The sequence below is a fragment of the Pieris rapae genome, chromosome 8 (assembly GCF_905147795.1).
Source record: "Pieris rapae chromosome 8, ilPieRapa1.1, whole genome shotgun sequence".
Classification (NCBI taxonomy): Eukaryota; Metazoa; Arthropoda; class Insecta; order Lepidoptera; family Pieridae; genus Pieris; species Pieris rapae.
This window is the reverse complement of record NC_059516.1, coordinates 2373846-2396920: the sequence shown is the minus strand read 5'-3', so window position 1 is coordinate 2396920 and position 23075 is coordinate 2373846. Positions and strand designations below refer to the sequence as shown.

General features: G+C 32.4%; 1 protein-coding gene across 1 annotated transcript; it reads right to left on the bottom strand.

The window, feature by feature from the left end:
• Positions 1–533: 533 nt before the first annotated feature.
• On the bottom strand, positions 534–22596 carry LOC110995652 (NADPH oxidase 4). Its single transcript, XM_022262911.2, has 12 exons — positions 22414–22596; positions 17673–17768; positions 17152–17350; positions 13601–13698; positions 11296–11474; positions 10011–10122; positions 6502–6597; positions 3987–4124; positions 3431–3534; positions 2805–2927; positions 1822–2346; positions 534–703 (listed from the first exon to the last, which is right to left on the bottom strand). The coding sequence occupies exons 1-12, from the start codon at positions 22465–22467 to the stop codon at positions 580–582; spliced, it is 1848 nt and encodes a 615-aa protein (XP_022118603.2). The 5' UTR covers positions 22468–22596; the 3' UTR covers positions 534–579.
• Positions 22597–23075: the final 479 nt, after the last annotated feature.

The window sequence follows — 23075 nt, the reverse complement described above, 5'->3', positions numbered from 1 at the left end:
ATAATTACCTACATTTTTTCCGCTTACATTGCAAACGCAGGCTGAACGCTACGAGTTGATGGTATATGTCTATCTCTTATGGATAACCCACATTTTTATATACAACGTTCACAGATTTTCTGTAGTGTATTTAGTATCAGCATTGCACCCGTGCGAAGCCGGGGCGGGTCGCTAGTATTAAATATTTTAATCACACTCACATTGATCGTGTGGACGAAACAGATATAAACCAGAATTAAAAATATCAAATATCCTTTAGTGAAGTAAGAGCGTTCTGCTTATGAAAAAACGTGATATAATAATTCGTTGTTAAAATTAAAGAATTAAGAATTCAAAATTGGGGCAGTAGTTAAAAAACTCAACTCAAATACTTCTATAAATATAAAACAAGTTCAAAATTCAGAGACATGCGAACTTATTACTTTGAACCTATCCCATCAAATGCTCAAGTGAATTCCAGAAACATCTATTGAATATGGAATTTTTCTTTAAACCTAATAACTAAATACTTCAGGTATTAATAAAAACACATATAAAGAAATAGTATTTATTCTAAATCAGTCAATACAGAAGCAGGAATTAAGAAAAAGCTTCATGAATAAATGTAAGCTTTGTCTTCGTGTTCAAGGAAGTGTTCTTACATTTATTTCTTAGTAAGTTAACTAAATTCTTTGGTCCACAGCAGAAAAGGTTGATATGGTGTCTGTAAAAAATATTTTAAGTTAAACAAGCACAGTGCCATGTCTTTAGGAAGGAAATAGATATAGACTAGTTCGTAGTAGAAAAATCGTGAGGAAACAAGAAATCCAAAAAGTCGACCGCGTGTGTCAGGCACAGAAGGCTGTAGGCCAACTTGCTAAAAAAAACAAGTGATCACGATACCGAAATCAGAGGCCTAAAAGATTTTCATTCAAAAGCAACACTGGTATATTAATATAGTAGGATTTTCATGGTGAAGTATTTTCTAAACTCAATCGGGTTTAATTTCATTACAAAAATAAATCTTTGCTCTTTATTAAGTATTTAGAGATAATGCACTTGGAAGTACCTACTACGATTAGGCGATATTGAATGTGTATATAGACGAAGAATATAATGATATCGGGCATATTTTGTTGTTTAACTTTAGTAACTGGGCAGATAAATTGTGCTTCATTTGCCGATGTGGATTCGTGCTTTACTATGCAGCCCAAGCTTGGATTTTCAAAGCCAAAACAATAGCCAAAATAACGGAAGCTGTAAGAATGGACTGGACCAAAAGGAAAAAGGACAGGACAGACCAATAGAACGATGAGCCAACGGCATTGAAGGGGTAGCTGGTTGCATGACGGTGGCCCAAAATAAAAAAAGGTGGCAAAAGTTGGAGGTGGCCTTCTTACAAGAGACGGTAGAAATTTTATTTATATCTATTTTGTTAAATATATGTCAATAATGTGCATGAATCAAGGTATATTCTTATTATTGTGCGTTAAAGTTATTATAGTATAGATATGCGTTCAAACTCTTAGCTTGAATCTGTATTCCTATGGGCAAGATATAAATTTTCTTCGAGTAATGGTAAATTTAATATCGATGTGCATATCAGAAGTTTGCCCATAAAAGAAAATTATCATGAAAACAGATACAGAAATCTGGGACCAGGACTATCAAATGGTTACTTTTCAAGCGCACAATTACCGTATTAAAGTTATTAACGGCAAACAGGCAGATGGCTAACCTGATCTAAAGTGAATACGGCCGCCCATGAATAGGACGACACGGATAGAAAACTCACAAGTGCGTTGCCGGCCTCTTAAGAATACACTCTAATTTTTAACTTACCCTGGATACAAATGTACCCAATATCCAAAAACTCGATCCCAATAAGGCCTCCCCCGTCTAATCCTACAGGCAACGAGAGGATAATTCTTAATCAAGTCACACTTTCCGTCAATTTTGATATTAATTTCTCCATTACTCATTTTAATATCAATTTTATTCTTTTTAACTTTCGGAGTCAAAAGAGCATCTTCATCTTTAGGTTTCTTAACAAAATCCTTATGAACTTTCACATCTATAAGCGTGTGTCTTTTATATTTTGGAGTGAGAAGGGATTTCTCTTCTTCACTCAACTTATCTCTTTTCAAAACGTGGGTTAAGTCTCCTTTTTTGTTTATTTGTATTGTATGCGTTGCAATTGTTTTAGAATGTGTAACGTATAATTCTAAGTGGAGTCTATCTGGACGATTTGCGTTTCTCAGCTCGCTGATACATTTATTTGCAAGTTCTAGGAGTTTGTGAATTTCTTGTTCAGTTCGGACTATCCATATTAAATGAATTCTTCCTGGATTACGACTTCGTGGATTACTGGAAACAAATATTTCATTGACATATATAGGAGCAGTGTTAAATTAAGTATGGAACTCTCAGGTGCGTCCAAATCATGGAATTAATGGATTTTTTTTCTATGTGCACATATAACACTTTCACCTACGGAGAAGGCAAACATCGTAAGTTTTTTATTATTGAACAGTGGGAAACCGGGCAGGAGGTGAGCACCTGATATAGTGATACTTTTAATGTCAGAAGGCTGCAGTGCGTTGCCGGCCTTTTATGAATGAGCGTAGGTTCTTGAAAAAATTTAAAAAATGGACAAGTGTCAGACACAAATGGTCGATCACCTACATGTCAACGAAATAAAAATAATTAGCTTATTATGTAACAGGGTGCAAACGCAAGTGCGTTGCCGGACTTTAAAATTATCTATCTTTATCTATAATCTTTATATCTATACAAGTTTTTATTTATTACATAATATTAAATACCTGCACAGATTATCCAACATAGCAACAAATGGGGTGATGCCAACACCAGCCGCGACACATATGGCTATCTCGCTCTTACACACTCCTTCCATTGGACTTGAAAAGGGTCCGTCTATAAGCACACTGGAAAAGAAGATTAAACGGTAATCTTGTTAAATAAAAACCAGGATCGATAGAATTAAATTTCCACATGAACTGTGATAACATGATTTGATTACAAGACTAAAAACCACTTGACTTTTTCTCTTTCTCTACATTGAAATCATTTCAGAAACTGATATTTTTTCCTTAGTTTAATTTCCCGTCTACATTGTGTACCTATTTAACGGGATAAAATAAATGTATTTATTTCTATTGCTGACGATAGACAATGCGTCTAAACGTTACAAAAAATGGAAGCTGAAAATAAAAAATACGGAAGGAAATTATTTTGTTTTTTTTTAATGTGCGAAGAAAATGTAAACATTATAAATAAGAAACAATTTATTCGTTTTAACTAAATAATTTATCGATCTCTAAAATAATTTATTATTTATTATTATTATAGTATTATTATTATAACAGTGTAAACGCAATTTGAAAAAAAGAGACGAGTGTTAACAGCGTACAAATTAAAAATGTTTTACCTAATTTTGTCGTGTTCTTGCTCCAACAGCACCTTTTCTAAGGCTTCCGTCCAATCCCCCTTCACCTTGATCCATAGTTCAAACACTTTATCGGTGCTCGGAATCTAAAATGCTAATGTTATTTTAGGACACAATTGTGTATAATACTTTTTTAATAAAAACTTCTTTATGGTTTGAGTGAAATTTTATCGTAATCGCCCACAGTCAAAAAACCTAATAGTTGTGCGTTCAAACCTCGCCTTCATAGAGGTACTTTTATTTACATCAATAATTATATAGAGTAAGTAAGCGAAATATGTAATATTAACGAATATAACAGTGTAACGAACGCTCTAAGTTTTATATAAATTAAAAATATTTATATTTTACGCCCAGTTTGTTTTTCCGCCGAAAAATATTTTAAAGCAATAGAACGACATTATTATGGCGTTTAAAACTGTTCAATACCCAAAATTTTAACATGTAATTATTATTTATAGAGATAAAATTTTTATTTAATTATTTATCTATTTCTGTTTTTTTTTATAAAAGCCCTTAATGCTAAGTCTGATCCCACCTTGACAACGGTGAATGGGTGCCACTCAATCATAGAGACATCTGCGCATTGTACCAGAACGTATTGCCCCATACGACAGGAGAAGTTCTCGTAACATCGAAGCGATAAGCTTATGGTTCTGCCGGGCATGTGTCGTACCTGAAGTATATTTACCAAATGAAATGATCAATTTGAAAAAGATCTCTTTCAGCTGTCACAGACTTAATACTATGATTAAGTTTTTTCTTACCAGGAATTAAATACAAACAACATTTAATAAAATATAATAATCGGTTGTCTGTAAAGTCGGTTTACTGACGATAGTTGAACGTGACAACGACATAAAAAAACACTGATGGAATGGTTGCATTTTTCAAAAGAAATTTTATTTTTAGAGAAGGAGATAAATGGAAATCAAAATTGATCAAGTTTTTTTTTTAATTTAATTAAGTTTTAATTTATACGCATAAATACGCTTGCACTTCAAGCTTTAAATGGAACGCATCAGAGGTAACGACGCGCCGCGTGGTAACGCCGCGCCGCGAGGCAACGCTGCATGAGTCATGTTTTTTCGTGCGTGCAGTCGGCTCCAATAAAGTACATATATAACAATCTCATAATATACACAATATCGCTACTTTGAATTCACTCTACGAACATACAAACATGTCGATGGTGTCGGAGACAGTATTCAGTCATTATTATCGCCATTTCTTAATGGGTGGATAGATAGCGTCTATTTTCTGTCACTAATTTATTTAAGAATCTCTCCCCCGTATGCTACAAGATACACACAATTGTTCCACGTGTCTCGTACGAACATAAATTATCTGCGTAAATCGCTAATGTGTCGGGTTTTATCTAACTACAATACAATTTATGAAGATATTGACATTTTCCAATAAAGGAAATATTGTAGGTAGCAAACGGATACTGAATTTAGCATTATTAACAATTTTATTTAAATTAAAACACTAATGTAGTCTATTTAATTATTCTTGTACTTTATTTAATTATGTTATGTTTCGTATATTTTGTTTAACAATGTAATCTGTTTTGGCTTTGTATGTGTCTTCCGTGTAGCTGTAAGATTGCTTATAATTAAACAAAATACTCGAAGACGGCCGCTGAATTAGACTACTTGACTATAGATACAAGGAAGATTTATACACGTATATAAATCCAATCTGAGAGCTTTTAGTATTATATAGTGTATATATTATATAAATTTACGAATCAGAGATTAGCAAATCTAAACCTAATTGGAGATCAGCCAATAATAGTTATTTAATTTACGATTGCGGCTTATAAAAAGTATTTAATGAATGTGTTCCTAATAACATAATTTAATTAATGAGGTATGTATGTGAATAATTAATCCCTATGTATGTACAAAGTAGTCTATGGTAGGCCAAAAGAGTTTGCAAACAAATATGTGTAATAGAAATGTTATTTTGTATTGAAAACGAAAGTAAAAATTTAATCGCCTCCGGAAAATGGATGGAATTTTGTAATACAAGTTTTCAATATATGTAAATCCTTCAAAACTTCGAAGAGTAACTTGACAGAATTTTAGGAATTAAACATTTCACACATTTTATGAAAAAGATAAAAAAACAGTGAACATGTACACGTAGTTCGTAGCAATCTGTCAATCATTAACAGTAGTGTAGGTAGAAAGTCAAAAATTAAATTTGTATGAAAATGACAGTTCGTTCGACAGATATAAAATTATACGCACTAACGTTGCGTTGTGCGTGAGTGGAAGCGTATTCCTCAAATTATTTATTTTTAAAAACATCGTGAAAAGCATTCCCAGATGAATTCATACTGTGACTTGGCTACAGCAGGTTTCATTTGTAACTTTATTTAATTTAAAAAAATTGTCTTTGTTGTCATACACTTCTTATAGTTTGACCGAGTGCATCGTTACAAAATACTTTATCTGATGATGATATTCGAAACTTATTGATGCCAAAGGAGGGATTAAAAAATTATATTATTATTTATGTTATTGCATTCATAAGTAGGGGGTTTTTAAGTGTGTTTTTGGTAGTCTAACATTTGGGTGGGCACAGACTAGATATGTTAGTTGTATTTATGTGTATGTTGTTAAAACTTATGCAAAGCCGCGGACACTGCCTACTCTATTTCAATGCCGACGTACGCCCCTACAATGCTATGCTATAAGCGGATTATACACAATCGGTTAGTGGGCCAAATAGACACGAATACTTCGGCCTACCTATATAAGTCTAAGGCCTGCAACTTCCTCTGAATTTATCCCTTTTTCTTACCTACCTAATTAGATAAATCTCTTTTTTAAACAATCAGCCAAAGTCAAAAACGTATTAAATAATAATATTTCTTATATTTATTGATTGACTTGTATTAAGAATATAAATTGAAGTCGGTTAAAAAATAACACAGAAAACCGTTCCTGGCCCCAGTTGCCAAAATCGACTTACGAGTATAAAAAAATATAAACGATAGTAAAGAATAAGAATAAATTATAAATTATAAATTAGGTACATACTTTGACTATATCCACTTTTGACAAATTTCTTGTGAAAATCCTCCAAAATAAGTCCAAAAAATAACACGTTAGTGGCAAAGCCATCCACAGCCAAGTCTGTAAATGAAATTATAATATTATTCTCCAGGCTGGTATGTATGTGACTGATAGACGCAGAAGATATTATACGATAGAAGTGCATTTTATTAAACCCTTTCATTTCAATGGGACGGATTTCCGCAATGATCACAGACACAGGACCGCACCATAGACTATAAATGTTTATTACAGATGAAAAATCAATCACTTTACATAATCATAAAGTATGTTTTATATAAATATTATTGATATCAAATTTAAAAAAGTGATTTTTACTGTCTTTTGTTACTAAATACTTTAGCTTTTTTAGAATAATATGTCCTTATAAGTTTATTATAATTGATAATACTAAAGATCTTTTTCAAAACTTTACCATAAACGTAACAAAAATATAAATGTTTCTATTGATTTGAATCCAAATTGTGTTCTCTGGCCTTTAAGACAATCTATGTTATATTCCGTAAAGTCAACAGTAAAGTATATCTTGTTTCTTCACTAATATTGTACTGATTTAAAATGTGATATCTAAAATAACGTAATATATACTAATCCATCTTTAGCTAAACATTAATATCGAAAATCATTATGTTATCGGGCCTAAAGAATACAACTTCCAATGAAAATCTACTAACAACATACTAAACTAAAAATAAATCAAAACCAATGTCATGGCAAAAGGTCGTTCCCGATCATAAATTTCATTGAACGAAACATTTCATGATGAACACAATTAGTATTTACATACCAATCGGTCTCTTCCGTTATATCATTGATTAAGTTGATTGAATCAATCAATACAATATATTATGTTTAAACGTTTTAAGGCGTACAGTAAGGTTAATTCATATTCGACCTATGTTTCAACTAACCCGAGTCTTATTCCGAGGATATATTTTTGGGTTTTCATTACTGGCTTTTACGACAACTAAATACACTCTGCATTTTAAACAGTATCGTAAAAACCAATACAATAATTAACATGGCATTTTCCGCCTGCTCTGAGGCCGCAATCAAATGATGACTTTTTTCTAATAGGCGATAAAATAGATATCTAACAGAAACCGGTAAGATTTTGCGCCTAAGGCATGTCGATTTGTTCACCATGATTTCACCAACGGGTTGACTAATCACAAATTGAGGGTCACACGCTGCCAGCTTAACCGTTTCTCATTCATCCATCCATCCAAGGCCAAAGCACCGAAAATTCGTATACTTGTCATTATGTCCTCTTGTTAACGTCGAAATGAGCACTTCTCTATCTACGGCCTTTTTTAGAAATGGCGAAATGTAATTACCGCGACGCAACTGCTTAGAGCGGCAGGATTATGTGGGAGTCGCGATTGACACGCCCAGTAAGGCACTACCAACAATCGCCTTAGACGGGATTCGGTTACATCAGAGACTCATCCGCTTCCCAACATGATGCGGCGGTTGCGTCCACCTCTCCACGCCCATTAGTTTGTAAAGATTCTTACACAGTAAGTATCCTATACAGACCGGGCTAGACGCTTTTACAAATAGCTAGAGGAGATTGGGACCCATACTTGCAGGGATGGATCACCAACTCTCCCCTATGTATGGGAACTTCTACCAGTTGTATAAAGGACTGGAACGCCATTTCCAGCAAAGTAAAATTATAATTTTAGGTACTCAAATAAAAGCGTTTTTATTTGTCATACGTTATTAACGACGAATTTAATAAATTGCGTTTCAGTGAAACACTTAGTGCCAGGACAACTAATTAATTAATGTTATGCACACAGCATGTGCAATTGAATCATTTAATGGCTTGACGAATTATTGATTTTACTCACACGGAAAATGGATTACCAATTAACATTCATGCTGATTTATGTATTTAATTAATTCTGCTTTACTGAAGGAATCTTTGATATAATTTCTAATTGGTTTGTATGGTTGATACGAAGTTACATAAAGTGTCTATAGGAGCGTTTAAGTATGACGTCACGCAATTTTTGGAAATTCTTGACACCACAGTGCGTGTTAGGCATAGGAGGCTGATCACCTCTGCTATTGGATTGACAAATGATCATGAAACAAATTCAGAAATCTGAGGGCCAGACCTAAAAAGGTTGTAGGCGTTATAACGTCACAATTATTTGTGGGCTATGATATGAAATATGCAATTCCAGTCCATAATGTGTATGTGCAGATTAAAAATAAGTTAAAAATATTTAATTATATTTCTTTATAATATTTGCGTTTGAATTTCACCTAGGATACATCAGGTCAAACATAACGAGACAAATTGGTACATTAAGAGCATTCCCCCATTGAGTGCGCCTAATGACGTTCCCTTTTGCTAAAAGCAAAACCATTTTACCGAGACGCGAGGTAGGGCCTAAGTATCATTTAACTAATTGATATAAATGGCGACAATATTTCATTAAAACAATATGAGCGGTATTAACATGATTTAAGAGGTAATTAGAATTTCATTTATGCATAAATTAAATGTTCGAAGCTTGAGGAAAGTCGAAAAATTTATGAACGTTGTTAAAAGCTTTTGAATACTGTGTGACTCTAGTATTGTCTTTTATTTCACACACTAAATGTTGGTCATCTTTTACTGCGACTTACTACCCGCTGAGCGATATATCGTTGACACAAACTGTATAATGCTTTTTTATATGCTTTAACTGCATATAAAAAAGAGGAAAGATAGACGAGAAAAAAAAGAAAAAAAAATTACAAACATTATATTTTTCAATATTTTAATTGACCCTTCAAATTAATATCTTTATTGATTATATTAAGTTTAATTGTCACTTTAGTTTTTTTTGTTCATAAGTACTTTCTTTCAATAAACCCCAAATTTAGTCCAACATTATTATTATTAAAGATAACAAAATCAAACTTCCAAAAGAAATATATTTTTTATGATGAAAATTATAAAAGAAAAAGAACAAATCTTTCTTATAGTTAATTGTGCAATTGTAATAATTTTGAACTACTATATACTTATACATAAGGACTAATAAACTTCAGGTTAAAATGACGTAACAAAACAAAAATATAGTTTAATCCCGTTTTATGAGAGTTAGATTTAAAACATCGGTAACTTCTGGATTATTTAAAATAAAACCTATATTGTTTTGATCACTATCCATTATATTAAGTAAGCATTCACTACAAATTAAAATATCGATAAAGATTCTACATTTGTAAATAATGTAATTTCTATAATATATTGACAATGATTTTTATTTTATATAAATGCTACATAATATGTCCGACCTAATTTATTCAAATGAATTAATATTCAAAGTATGAATTTCAATCATGATGAACATCACAAATGTAAATAGAACGTTTATAACAAAGATTTTCTTTCAGTTGCATATAGGTACGTTTCTTAGCAGGTATGAAGTTTTTAATATTAAAACAAAATTATAATTTTAACAACTCACCTTTGGTTTGATAGCACGAAATTTAGGAACATAATATAATACTGTTTCATTATTCTCATACATTTGACTAGTGTTAATACTAGAGTCTAGAATCTCTTCTTTCAGCACTCCACTGAAAAAAATAATTATTAATAAACATAATTAACCTACTGATAACTAAATATCTTCAAAATAATATTAATGGCCTATTTATAATTAAAATTATTTTAGAAACCTTGCTGAATAATTATGTTTCTTATTTATAGAACTGGGGGCAAAATAATAATTATTTGCTATTATTATTATTTTCTTAATTCCTACATAATTATATGTATATAGTGTATATTCGCGGAAGCTTGGCGGAGCAAGCGATGGAATTGTGTTCTCCGATATTGCGGCTCGATTGTGAGCAAGTTGTATGCATCTGGTTAGCGCTGTTACATTAGTTCAAGTAAATAATTTTCCATTTTGTAACGTGTGTGATGTTTGAGAGCAAAAATAAAATCGACTTCAATTATTTGTTAACCCTGGTACATAACATCGTCCAATTCATAAAGTGCAAGAGGCTCCAGTGGCCTCATGGGACATGCGCACCGAATGCCGGACTACAAAAGTCCAAGGCCCTAACTGAACTCACAACCCCATGGTAAGAGAAACCCCGGCAGACAGAGGCTGCGTTGGTGGGATGGAGTTGTCAAGGACCTAGATTTCGAAGTGCACTTGAGGAGGTTAAGGCCCACAAGGGGCTATTTTGCTGATGATGATGATGGTAAAAACCATATGTTCCCTATATGGAAAACGACAGAATATATTACCAGATTAAAAATTAAAAATGTTCTCGATATGACTCATCGTTTCTGAGAAATTTCGCGAAGAATAACCGATTAACGATTAACCGTAGAATACCGCTATTCTGCGGTTGCGAACACGAAATTTTTTATTTTGTTTTTATTTACAAAACTTATACATTGCTAATTGGTTCACAAAGATAAAAAAACAAAATTTCATGTTTGGGCAAAAGTAATTCTAGCAATACAGATCAAACTGATAACAATTTTTGATTTAATAAAAACAACAATATTAAAATTACAGAAGAACTATATTTATAGCTACTAAAAAACTATACACAGTATTAGTTCGTAGAATTCTAAGATACCTAATAGAACACGGGTCCGAATCACGCTTAAATAAATTAATTTCACAACTGTCGAAGAACCTAGTATTGAGAGTAAAGGAACATTAGTTTGGTTAAAATGGATTAAAAGGAATTTCATAATAGATAAGCTGGAGTCTAAAAAGGCCATACCTTATCGGATGTATCATCAGTAGAGCCATAAATGGAAGGTATAAATGGTGGGTATACCAGAACGCGTTGTACAATCTCCTGCGCACCACCCGTGTTGACGTCACTCCCATACTTATGATTATAAGTAACATCGACAACCCAGACACGCCTGGCAGACTCATCAAGAGATTTAAGGGATTCTGAAAAAAATATTAACACGTTGTTTGAAGATATTTTTATAGAACGGGGCAATCGGACAGGAAGCTCATCTGATGGTATCACCATGGACACTGTCAGTGCCTAAGGGGTCGCAGGTGCGTTACCGGTCTTTCATAAATTGGTAAAATTGATTTAAACAAAGATAAGGTTGTATAATCATATAAGCAGTTCCAGAAATTCATAAAATATAAGAAAAATAAGTTGGGCCCATATTTGTTATTCTAATTTAACATTATTTGGGAATAACAACGCTTGTTGAAGTGACTCATGTTCATAGAAATTCGACCGATGTTAGTGTATCTCGCCTACCGCTTAGTATGTTTGTATTGAGACTGATTCGTTTCTGAAGCGTCCAGGAATTTACTAAATTTGGTTCACGCAAACACGAGTTCTTATGCCCTTGATTTTTTGGCTTATCTTATCTGATTTAAGTAAAACATTTCTCCAGTCTCAACGAAAACGTGAGTTTAAAATGTACTACAAAATTGAAATATAGGACGCCATAAACGAGAGTAAACTTATACTTAAAGTCCAGGTATAAATCCTCATTAAAAAAGCAATTACGTATGCTTTCAAACGCACCCAAAGATTCACATTTAATCACCTACGAGCCTCAAGCAAGTTGTTCATATGCACAGGTGAAACAATAATACCCTGTCTGTACAAACGACAATACCCATCTTGACTCTACAAATGTGCTTGAATTTTCCAGCCAGTTTTTCACTGGCACTTCACTTTTAATCTCCTGCATATATTCACTCAGAGTTAAATTAAAAACAGCGCTAACGTTGCGTTTATCTATTGTATTCGAAAAGAAATTAAACGTGTATTTTTGCGGGATTATACTGTAGTAATCATTGCTTTTATTTACATGTAGAAAGAGATTTTTAATAAGTAAAGAATTTATTCATGACAAAGATAAGGAGTCCCTGTTTTGTGGGAAACTAGATCACAATTATTCCAATACACGGTGCATGTTTTAAACAATTTTTTAAAGTAAAAGTAGTTTAATTGTTACAACTAATCAAACATTAGCCGTATAGCACATTAAGCATGCAGGAATTACAATGAACATCTCCGTTTTTCAATTTGTGTGTTATATATTATTATATGTATGCGCTGTATCTAGAATAATTTGGAACCTCAGAGTCATGGCAACATAGGTAGTAAGGCATCTTTCAATTCGAAATTCAATTCAGCCAGCATAATTTGTATGCATTTTGTGAGTCTGTATCTGGATAGTTTGACTATCTCAGAAGTCATAGAATAGTCACTACAATTAGAAAAAAAAATTAACTCCCAAAAGGCACTAAACAAGTAACTAAATAAAAACTAACGTGTGTCTTGTAAAGCGTCTAGAGTACTGTTTGCGCTGTAAATTTCCCCGATCACAACGAAAACCTTTTTAAATTTTCACTCTCCAAGACAATTATTTAGGCTGGCAATTTTACAACATACGACTTTACCATCGTAAAAACTATTATTTTTTTACCGACGTATTCTTTCGTCTTTTTCTGCCAAATTGAGTTCGCGCTGTGATGAAAAGATACAGATGAGAACGTATAAAACGGTATAAGGCTAATAATAGATGCGTTTAAGGGTAAATCTGAACGAATATAAATAACAGAAAAGTTTGTTGTATAGTAGTGGGTAATCTCGGATAGAACTGATTTTGAATATGTTTGACGTCTAATAAATCATGACTCATTGTCCCGATACGCTTATACATATACGCTTGTGCCGCAACTATCTCTCTTCTATTCGATTGCCCTATAAGTTCAAGGATTCACTGCTTCTTTATATCCATACAAATTAGTGATAATTCAATAAACAGAATTCAATTTTAATCATAAAAGTATGCAGTCATTTCATAATTGTTTTGTTATGTTGTCACGTTAAACCATCCCCTGTAAACCGACTCTACAGATAACCATTTTTTTTCCGATAGAAATCAACGATACTTGTGTCATAGACTATATTTAGAAAAAATATTTTCGTTATATTCTATGAAACGCATTAAATATTTATTAAAGTATTTACCATTACACCTTTAAAATTAATCCATTCAAAATTTTATATAATCTAAATCTCAAGATTAAATACTTACCTCATTCTTGTATCTAGCTAAATTAATTTCGATCCGCTCCTCGTCGAAGTTGCGTGAAAAATTCCACAGATTAACAAAATGTGATACGGAGTGTGTCACTGAAACAATTAGGCACTTGAGTATGCTTAGACAGACTCTTTCTTAGATCCTGACTATGTCAAGTTTTTAACAGTTAAGCAGTTTTGGTATTGTAAGCGCTATTTCATAGTAAAATCTACGTAGAATAAAACTACATATACTTGATTGTGAGTTGAACAATTTAAAAAAACATTTTACTAGTATTTTTTTATCGAAAAGTGCAACCGCCATTTTATTTAACAATAAAAAAACGTTATAAAATTCTAAAATGTTAATGTTATTTTTTTGTTTCCCATAATTTACATGTTGTTTTAGAAAAGATATAGATATGTACTGTAGATAGAAATCATATTATGTTCATGTCAATAAAAAATTGAAAAGAGAATAGTCATACTACGAATAATCATATTAATATTTTATTATATATTTCTTAATTAATAAACATTTATTTGAACAAATTATACATATATTCTATTAGAATTATTAATGATTAATAATTAATATACTGTATAATAATTATTATACAGTAATTATACCTAATAACTAACCTTAAAATGTAATAATTAAAATATATTATTAAAGGAGTCCCTTAAGGCTAGGTAATATATGACGTGGTTAATAAATAAAATAATATACTCTAAGAATAGTTTTAACTCTAGTGCAGAATAACGTGATCTGAATTAATTCTAAAAAATTTTAAGCAGGGACTAAATCTTAAGAATTAGGTGATAAATATTGTCTATATATTGTAAGTAACATAGCTGTATGTAGATATCACACGATATATAAGATAAGATAAATATTCGATATAAAAATCAAACGTTCTAGTGTAGGATTCCCATATTTCTCTTGTTTGGGAACAGGACACTACACTCCAGTGTGTAGGGTATACCCTAATGCAACTTCCTCGTTTAAAATTGAGTCCTTTGTTAAGAAGGGGCCCTAATAAACGTCTAGGTACTTTAGGCCCTTACGGTTTTCATATTAACTTTCTACGCTCAGAGCAATTCCCAAACGATGCCGTCATTAGCCTACGTCTGGAGGACTTAATGGTGTTCCTAGAGTGGTTTTTGCTTTTTAGGACTAAAAAAGATTCTGGGACCTTTGTCAGCAAAGCTACTTACTTTTTTTCAAATTAAGCGGCTGGACGTCTAGACTCTATGCCCAAAAAGTAAAAACTTTTTGCGTTTTTGTATTGGCTCATTATAGCAGATGTCAGTAATAAACAAGAATTAGTGTTTCGTATTAATAAGCCCATGTAATAATTTGTTACAGCATATATTTCTCATTAATATATATATCAAATAATATATTTATTTACATACAATTCAAAACAAATAACATAATACATAAAAATATATCTAATAACTAACCTTAAAATTTAATTATTAAAAAATATTATTAAAAGGAGTCCCTTTAGGCAAGGTTCCGAAGATACTGGCAGCGTTCCCCCTTTGAATAGATAGACTAATTCTTTGTCCGAGGTAGTTGCCAGCTCTTCGTTCTCCTGTGATGTCGACTAACCTTTTTGATAATTCCCTATTCTCATTAATTACATTTATTTTTTCAGCACTATTGGCCGAGAAGGCGTCTCTGATAAAAGTCTTCATCAGCTTTTTCCAAACCTCTCTATAATCATTTTCTGCTATCGCCTATATATTCTATACACATTTTCTAGGGTGCCTACTTAGTAGCAATAGGTAGACACGTAGATTGAGATTCAGAATATACAACGCCTGAACGATAAAAAACGAATCATAACTTTCTCATACTCTTCCTGTGCTGACACTGGCACAAAGCTCTATTAATGTTAAACCCTTGAATACACATTGCTGATGGAAGATATGTTATTCTTTTGGAGTACATACTCTTGGGTCATGGGGCTCAAGGTAGTGTGTAGTGCAAATATAATATTACACCACAGGTACCAATTTTTTTTAAATTATTAATATCATTACTATATAGATTAATAATATTAGACTCCATATTTGTTGGAAATCACTTTAATTTAAATATGTAATGTGTTCATCGTACGAAGTGTTCTACGCCCAAAACCATTAACCTATCTCAATCCATTTTTGACCATCTGAGATAATAATCTTAATCCAAATATTGATAAAAGTGTGCCAAAAACCAATCGACGAATTGTAATATCTTAACCTACACCAGTTTTTAAAATAATTAAAAAGCTATTCTATATGTTTTAAGCATAGACATGTATATTTTAATACATATTATTTGTGCGGATTTATTTAGTTTGTTTGGACATATTGATTATCAAATATGAGTGTAAAGTACGAAGTAATTGCATTCTATCCATCGCTAAAATTGGATGGTCTTCGAAGGCTTAGGTTATGATGATGCAGATAGGAGATCGATCGACTGTCACGTTCTGATCTCAGATTGTTTTCAATCTGTAGATTGTAGATTGTTAATTGGGTTCGGGCGTTAAAGATTTACGACCTGTCCTACAAATGTTATTTGAATAGTAACTTTTATCTGGGTAAATTATAGAAATGTAGCTCAGGAACGGGAGTAAGTGGCCGTTAGGTAAGTAGAACAGGTTAATGTCATCTCGTAGCGTACGGTTTTAAGATTGTACTATTTCCCTTGCAAAACTATAGTTCGTAAATGCTGAACCCGCAGGCACTCCTTGTTCGCCAACAAAACGAAACAAAAGAATGTTATGAATGACGAAATTGTTTCCGGTCCGTTCTTTCGTAGTTTAAGGGAACTTAAGAGGTTTCTTTGTATATAAATTAGGCTTTAACTGTAATTGAGTGGTATACATATATTTTTTTATTTTTAAATCGTAGTGAGCTAAGTTTTATCCGACTTAAAGGAACAAATAAGAAAATCATCGTATAATAAAAGAAATAAATGTATGATAATTTGATAAGAATTTTATTTTTTGGTAAACATACTGTGAATATAATACTTTGTTTTGAAAGTGTATTTTCTTGTGTATATGTTGCAGCCGACTAGCTTTATAAGCCGTTCAATTATCAACTTTTAACTAAACAGCGCCGTCGAACTAGCAGCCTTAAATAATAAAACAGTTGATGAAACGGCTAGGAAAATGACTTAGATCGATGACGTTTCATTGCGTGCCTAGCGTGTCGACTGTTAATACATTAAGTGCTCTTTTCTCGGATCCGAGTGAAGCGGGGTCATCGTAGCGGTGCCGCCCACCCGGATCCGTGAAAGCCTTCAAACGCAAGGTGCTGCTTATAAGCAAAAGCATTATTTTCGCGAAAACATAATTGACGCACGTCATAGAGTCAGACTGTTTCCTTCTGTGTATCACGACTTTGCTTTCTCAGCATATTTTTCTACAGCATATAAGCGAGAGTTTATTGCGATCATCATTGGTGTTTAACCAAGGTTCGAACCCACAATTGTCAACGTTCTTGTTGAACTAACTATAAAGTTAATGACTGTAATCCCCAAGTTATACAAATAAAATTACTTACCGCCAAAGAGTACCAACGTAATGCCAACTGTCATGTGAAAACTCTTCGCCTTCTCCAACCAAAGGAAAAATAGTCCCGGGCATAGTTTGGAAAAGAGGCGATATAATTTCTGATTCAACTTTTTACATAGAGGCAGTAAAATAATTGCGCAACAAACATTTAGAACTGTTGCCGTACCCCGGGACAAGCATAAGCCGACCTGTAATCCAAGTTCAATATGAAAATTGCACTAAGCGTTCATAAAGTATTTATTTTAACATTCTAGTTGCAAAAAAGTAGTATAAAATATGTAACGGAGACGAATTTAAAGGAAATAATGTTCAACATTATATATTATATATTTATTATTATTATTAATGTTCAACATTAAATTTAGAGACATTTTGGGAAATAGGTAGTAGTGTTTTATCATCCGAGTTACCAATACCATTTATGTAAGCTATTTAATACCTCCGATGACTACATATTCGGGGAATTATCTAGAAGATATTATGGAAACTGTATTTATTTGAAAATCTTACCCCCAATATTTGTCTTAAGTAGTAAAATTGTCGACTGTTGTAATAATAAATAAAAGTGTTGTAAAAAAGATAAATAACTAATGAGATCCATGATATCTGAAACAAAAGAAAATCAAATTATTATTGCATAGAATCTCATAGTGAATGAATAATTATTTGATTTCGCAGTAAGAAATGCACTTTCAAATCAGGTTTTATTCAGAAACAATTCGACTTCATGAAAAGAGCGTACCAATTTTTAAAACGCCGGCAACGAGAGTGTCCATGGCCGGCGGTATCACTTAACATCAGGTGAGCCTCCTGCCCGTTTGGCCCCTGTTTAATAAAAAAATACAGTGCAAAATTCGCATAGTGTATAACCTGTATAAGGGCATTTTTATTAAGGCTTATTCTAATTTTTGTATAATTTCATTAATAAAACTCTAATAATAATGGGCCAGTTTTAGAATGTTAAATTCGATCATGATTAGAATCGAATGAATTGATATATGTCTAGAGATAATTCCAAAGTCTCAACCAGGACAACAATTAGGAATATTATTTTTCTGAATAGCTTAGCATTTAGTTGTTATTTATATCCATATTTCAACCATAGACAACTAAACAACTATGCAACACATGGTCATATCGCTTATAGCTTGCGAAACATTCTACGCAGACCACCGCGTCATAATAACTAGAATTATGATGTTAAACGAGAAAGCAACGTGAATATCAAGATGTAGTGTCGGAAGCCTGGCTGAGGTGTACTGACTTCCTATTCATGTGCGTAAAGTCTATTCAACTGCTTTGACAGCGCACCTCCATTGAACAACTGAATGAGTCCATGGAAACGAGTCCGATGACAGCTCGTATAGGTGTGGGCCCGCATTAATTATTGGATGTTGTGGAAATCTCATTTGCATGACAGCTTCTGTATAATCTATGGAGCCCTAAGCTTGTATTAGTAGACTAACCACAGTTTTGATTTGTTCTAAAAAAAATCAGTACGAATGTAAAGTTCCCTTGCTCGTTTTGCGGAATTAATTTTTATTTCAAGCTTTGTTTCGTAATCGACATTTGTGCATGAATTGTCCCTTCACTGAAACATCTTTGAAAGTTACAATCATTCTTTTTTTTACCAAATTTGCTAGTAAGGAAATTTAATATATAAATGTATCGAAAAACACTTACAGTCTCTATTAACAATTTCAAAATTTTAAATCTTAACACTAGGCCTGTTGTGTGAAGAAGTTGTATAGCCTCGTGATGGGTTTTATGTAATCATACGCAAACAGGCAAGAGCTTCATGTGATGTAAAGTGATACGCCGCCCAAGTGTGTTGCCGGCCTTCTGGCAATATGAGTAAAAGTGGAGCCGGCAGGAAGCCTTTTTAGGCTCCAGCAATATTTTTATATATTCTGTAGACGTCCTCTACGTTCTCTACGGCTACCTTAATTTTCTCGATGGATGGCATCATTGCAAATGTACCAAGCATTGATAGCCCTAAGCAATTATTTTGGAATCGTTGGATTATTTGAAATAAATAACGTAGGCGAACGTGCAATCGAAGATTTCTTAGATCAGAGACTTACTTCCCCAAAGTAACCTTTGACCTTCGAAACTAGAGAACGATTTAACTAGTGAGCTAGGGTAAACAAAACTCATTATTTTTAAACTTGTTAGTTCAAGTTCTCTTGTAATAATAATCTTTATACTATAAATAAAGCTGAAGACAGTAGCCGATTAAATACTTCGCGAGTTGAATTGTTATAAAAATTGTTTACGTGATAAATTTTATTAAAACAGTATTATTTTTAGCGTATCTGTTTATTAATACGCTGACTGTGTTCCATATACCTAGTTAACATTCTAACGTCTATGATTCAGAATCCAAACTATCGCTAGTTTCAAAAGTTTACTTTTTAATAGAAGTAAGACTAACAAGTAGGTACTGTAAATCTCTTGGTTACTATTTTGCTATTTATCTGCCTATTTTACTATTATATATTTATCTATACTAATATTAAAAAGATGAAATATTTGTATGTTTGTAACGAATTGGCTCAAAAAGTACCTGGACTGATTTTTCACATTATTTCATCATTGGAATGCTACATTGTCATCGATTAATAATAAGTAAGTAGTTAGTAGGTACTAACTAAATAATGTTACCCAAGGTGTAAAAAATTGCCTATAAAATATCTTCCATCGCATGTGCTACGAAAACTATTGATATGTTATTACTACTTATATATATATCAAGTCGAAGCAACGCCAAGAGACCAAGACGCTTCGAGAGGGATCGGTTGCCGACGATTCGCCGCCTTATTTTAATTTAGTCTAGTGGAAAGACTGGGGAGCTTCCGGGTAATTTTTTTTAAACAATCCTGTATAACACGGCATTTATTTAAAAAAAAAGTTGAAGAAGTGACCTGGGCCTAGCCTGAACCTAAAACTCAAATCCTTATTGCATTCCTTATGTTAATATTTTACACGTGACACGTTATAATATATTACAATAAGGACCTTGGTTAGGCACAGAAATGTTGTGAGAGGACCACCATAGTTAATTCTATTCCTATACATTAATATTCTTACAAGATACATTATTTATTTGGTAACTTTTGTAAAAGAAGTTAAAGTCTATAACTTTGTAGATATCGTATATTCATGCCTCCCTAATGTCATAATTATTTATAAAACAATTATATTAAGACCCTTGTAAGAAGATAATTCAATTAGTACATAATATCCCTAATCTTCAGAAATGTAGGGCTCAGGTGAATGTCCTTCTATAGTTAGTATACATTATCAACCCGGCAGTGTTAATTAATTACATAGAATCACATTGGAGACACCTGCCTACGTAAAATGTAAACATACTCAATGTCTACTATATGAAGAGATAATAAAGTTAACGGGCGTACGATAGTAAAAAAATCTACAAAATTTTAAAGAATGTTTATTTAAAACATATGCGAAAGAGAGCTAAAAATATGTATTTTGAATATGCATGATAAAGTTTTAATGTAATTTCAAATAAGAAACTAATATCAACTGTGTAACTTTATTTTGTGGAAACGTTAATTGAATATATATACTGAGAGAAAACAATAAATAGCTAAAATATAAGAGTCCCTTTGGAGTAGAGACTCATGGGCCTTGGGGTTCAAGTGAACAGGTGCTTATTATAGATTAAAGGTGACAACTAATAGACAGTAATAGTGACTTCAGAGCTTCTAAAGCTATGTAGTCACCTCAACGCTTGCTCAACGAATAAGTATCGCAATACAAAAAGGAGATGCTGCCAGCGTTAATAGTGCCACAGGGACCAAACTTTTTAAATTTGTTTTATTTTTACATTTCCATTTTATTATTTTATTTATTATATTAAAAATATTATAATACTTTAAGAGAACACAATCTCAGTGAAATAAATATATATCTTCTGTAACTGATTCGTGATCGTTTATTTTTTTCTAATATACGGCGTGTGACAGGCACACGCCGTCGACTTTTTGGGTCTAAAGCATTCCTTTCCTCACGATACTTTCCTTCACCGTTCATACGTGTGTGTGTGTGCGCATATATAATGTCCAGCGGTGTACAGCCAGGCTGCAAACCTACGATCTCAGAAATGAGAGTCGCGCTGTATCTACCATTTCACTGCTGTGTTTATATATTTATTGTATGCTAAGATGAACAAATCTTGAATTTTAAACAAATATGTACTAAGCATTAAAAGATGGTTTGAGGACGATATACTATATAGATATATTTTAAGAAAAATAAATAAAGCACATGTACAAAATATACCTAATGCCACAAAACTTTGCTATATAGCATGTTGCGGGTTCATAGGTATTCGTGGCATTTCTGGCTAACCAACGCATGTATGTTACTATTCGTTACTGTACTACAATAGTTTAATAAAAGTAGGTACATAAATCTATATGGTATAGTGTTTATTAAGCCTTTTGTTAAGTATTTTTTAAACAATACCTACTAAAGAAAAAAGTACCTTATTTAATTAACCACATTTTTTTGTAACTAATCTAGCTGTGCGACTCACGCATATTTAGGCGTTTTAATTCAGGTTTTTTTATATAAAGCAAATGTTTAAATTATTCGTACTTAATTCCAGTTACGTATCAGTACAAAAACCCTTTTAGATAACAAATGACAAAAAAAACATGTTTTAAAGCCATATTATTTCCCTATTTACATACTTAAGCATTGTTTTAAAAATATCTAGAGCGAATCTTTTTATTTATTGTAAGAAAATAAAAAGAATCGAAAATGTGCTCTGATTTTTTAATTACAATAAAATTTGACCTATATCAGATATATTGTTTCAAAATCGATTTAATCTCTGACTTATTGCATTAATTATAAATACGTTTTCGCAATTATTGGGAAGGAATTTAAGGCTATCGCGAAATCCTTCAAAATGCAACAAAACGAATATGAACTCGTCCACCCATAACTCATTTAACTAAAATCATACGTTACATGTTGCAAAAGCACGCTGTTCACTGCCTTGAAACAATGCATCATTTGCATGAATTTATCACTTTAGCAGTAATGTATAAAAATAGGCCTTTACTTTTCGCGAAACACGTTGACATCATCTTGAGTTCTTGGAAATCTCAGCGAACTTGAATTCATTTCTACAGTGATAACGTAACAGGAAAGTGTAGTTTAAGTTACGTATAAATTTATTTTTCTAACATATAATTACTGAAATATTATTACTTACCAAAAAGAACCGCTGTTTTAAATAAACACAACCGATATTGATAAAACGTGCCATTTCACATAAATTTAAACGCACGATTTAAATGTTTATGTGTCATTTAATTTGATACTATTCGCGCCTATTTTATATGTCACACATGTTTTGGCGCGAACACAGTCGCGGTGTTGCTATGGAGGCCGGCGTGTGACTGCCACAACTAGAATGGCGAGTTCACGCTCGGAGATAGGTCATCGCAGCCTCCCTTTAGCCCAGCTGTTGTGTAAATTGCCTGAAGACTGATATATTATCGTTGAACAAGAACGATTTTACGGAAAATTTCATTAATTCGGAAGACGGACTTATAATTAGTATTCGTACGTGTAGACAAATTTCTATACGTATTTCGTGTTTACTGAGTTATTGCTTCTTAAATATAGGATCTGTAATTTAGAAGTAAATAATTTAGAATCTATAAGTTATTTAGATATTTTTATGATGAATAATTCTCCCAATGGACTTGTATCCAGGTCACCTACATACCTACGCATTTTATAAAATTATTTATTTAATCAAAACATTCATATTTAAAATAATTCAGGAATCTCTACAATATAGATTTTTTTTATGAAATTGTGCTTTCGGCCGCCTATGGACAGGCCAAAACTTTTTTGGTTGGTTGGAGG

Bases quoted from the DNA above. Each gene is read 5' to 3' on its own strand.
- LOC110995652 (XM_022262911.2), bottom strand. From the start codon at position 22,467: ATGGCACGTTTTATCAATATCGGTTGTGTTTATTTAAAACAGCGGTTC. The intron at 10,123-11,295 runs GTATGGCCTTTT...TATTTTTTTCAG, and splicing joins CTGATGATACATCCGATAAG to TGGAGTGCTGAAAGAAGAGA. The intron at 3,535-3,986 runs GTGGGATCAGAC...TTAGCATTTTAG, and splicing joins ACCCATTCACCGTTGTCAAG to ATTCCGAGCACCGATAAAGT.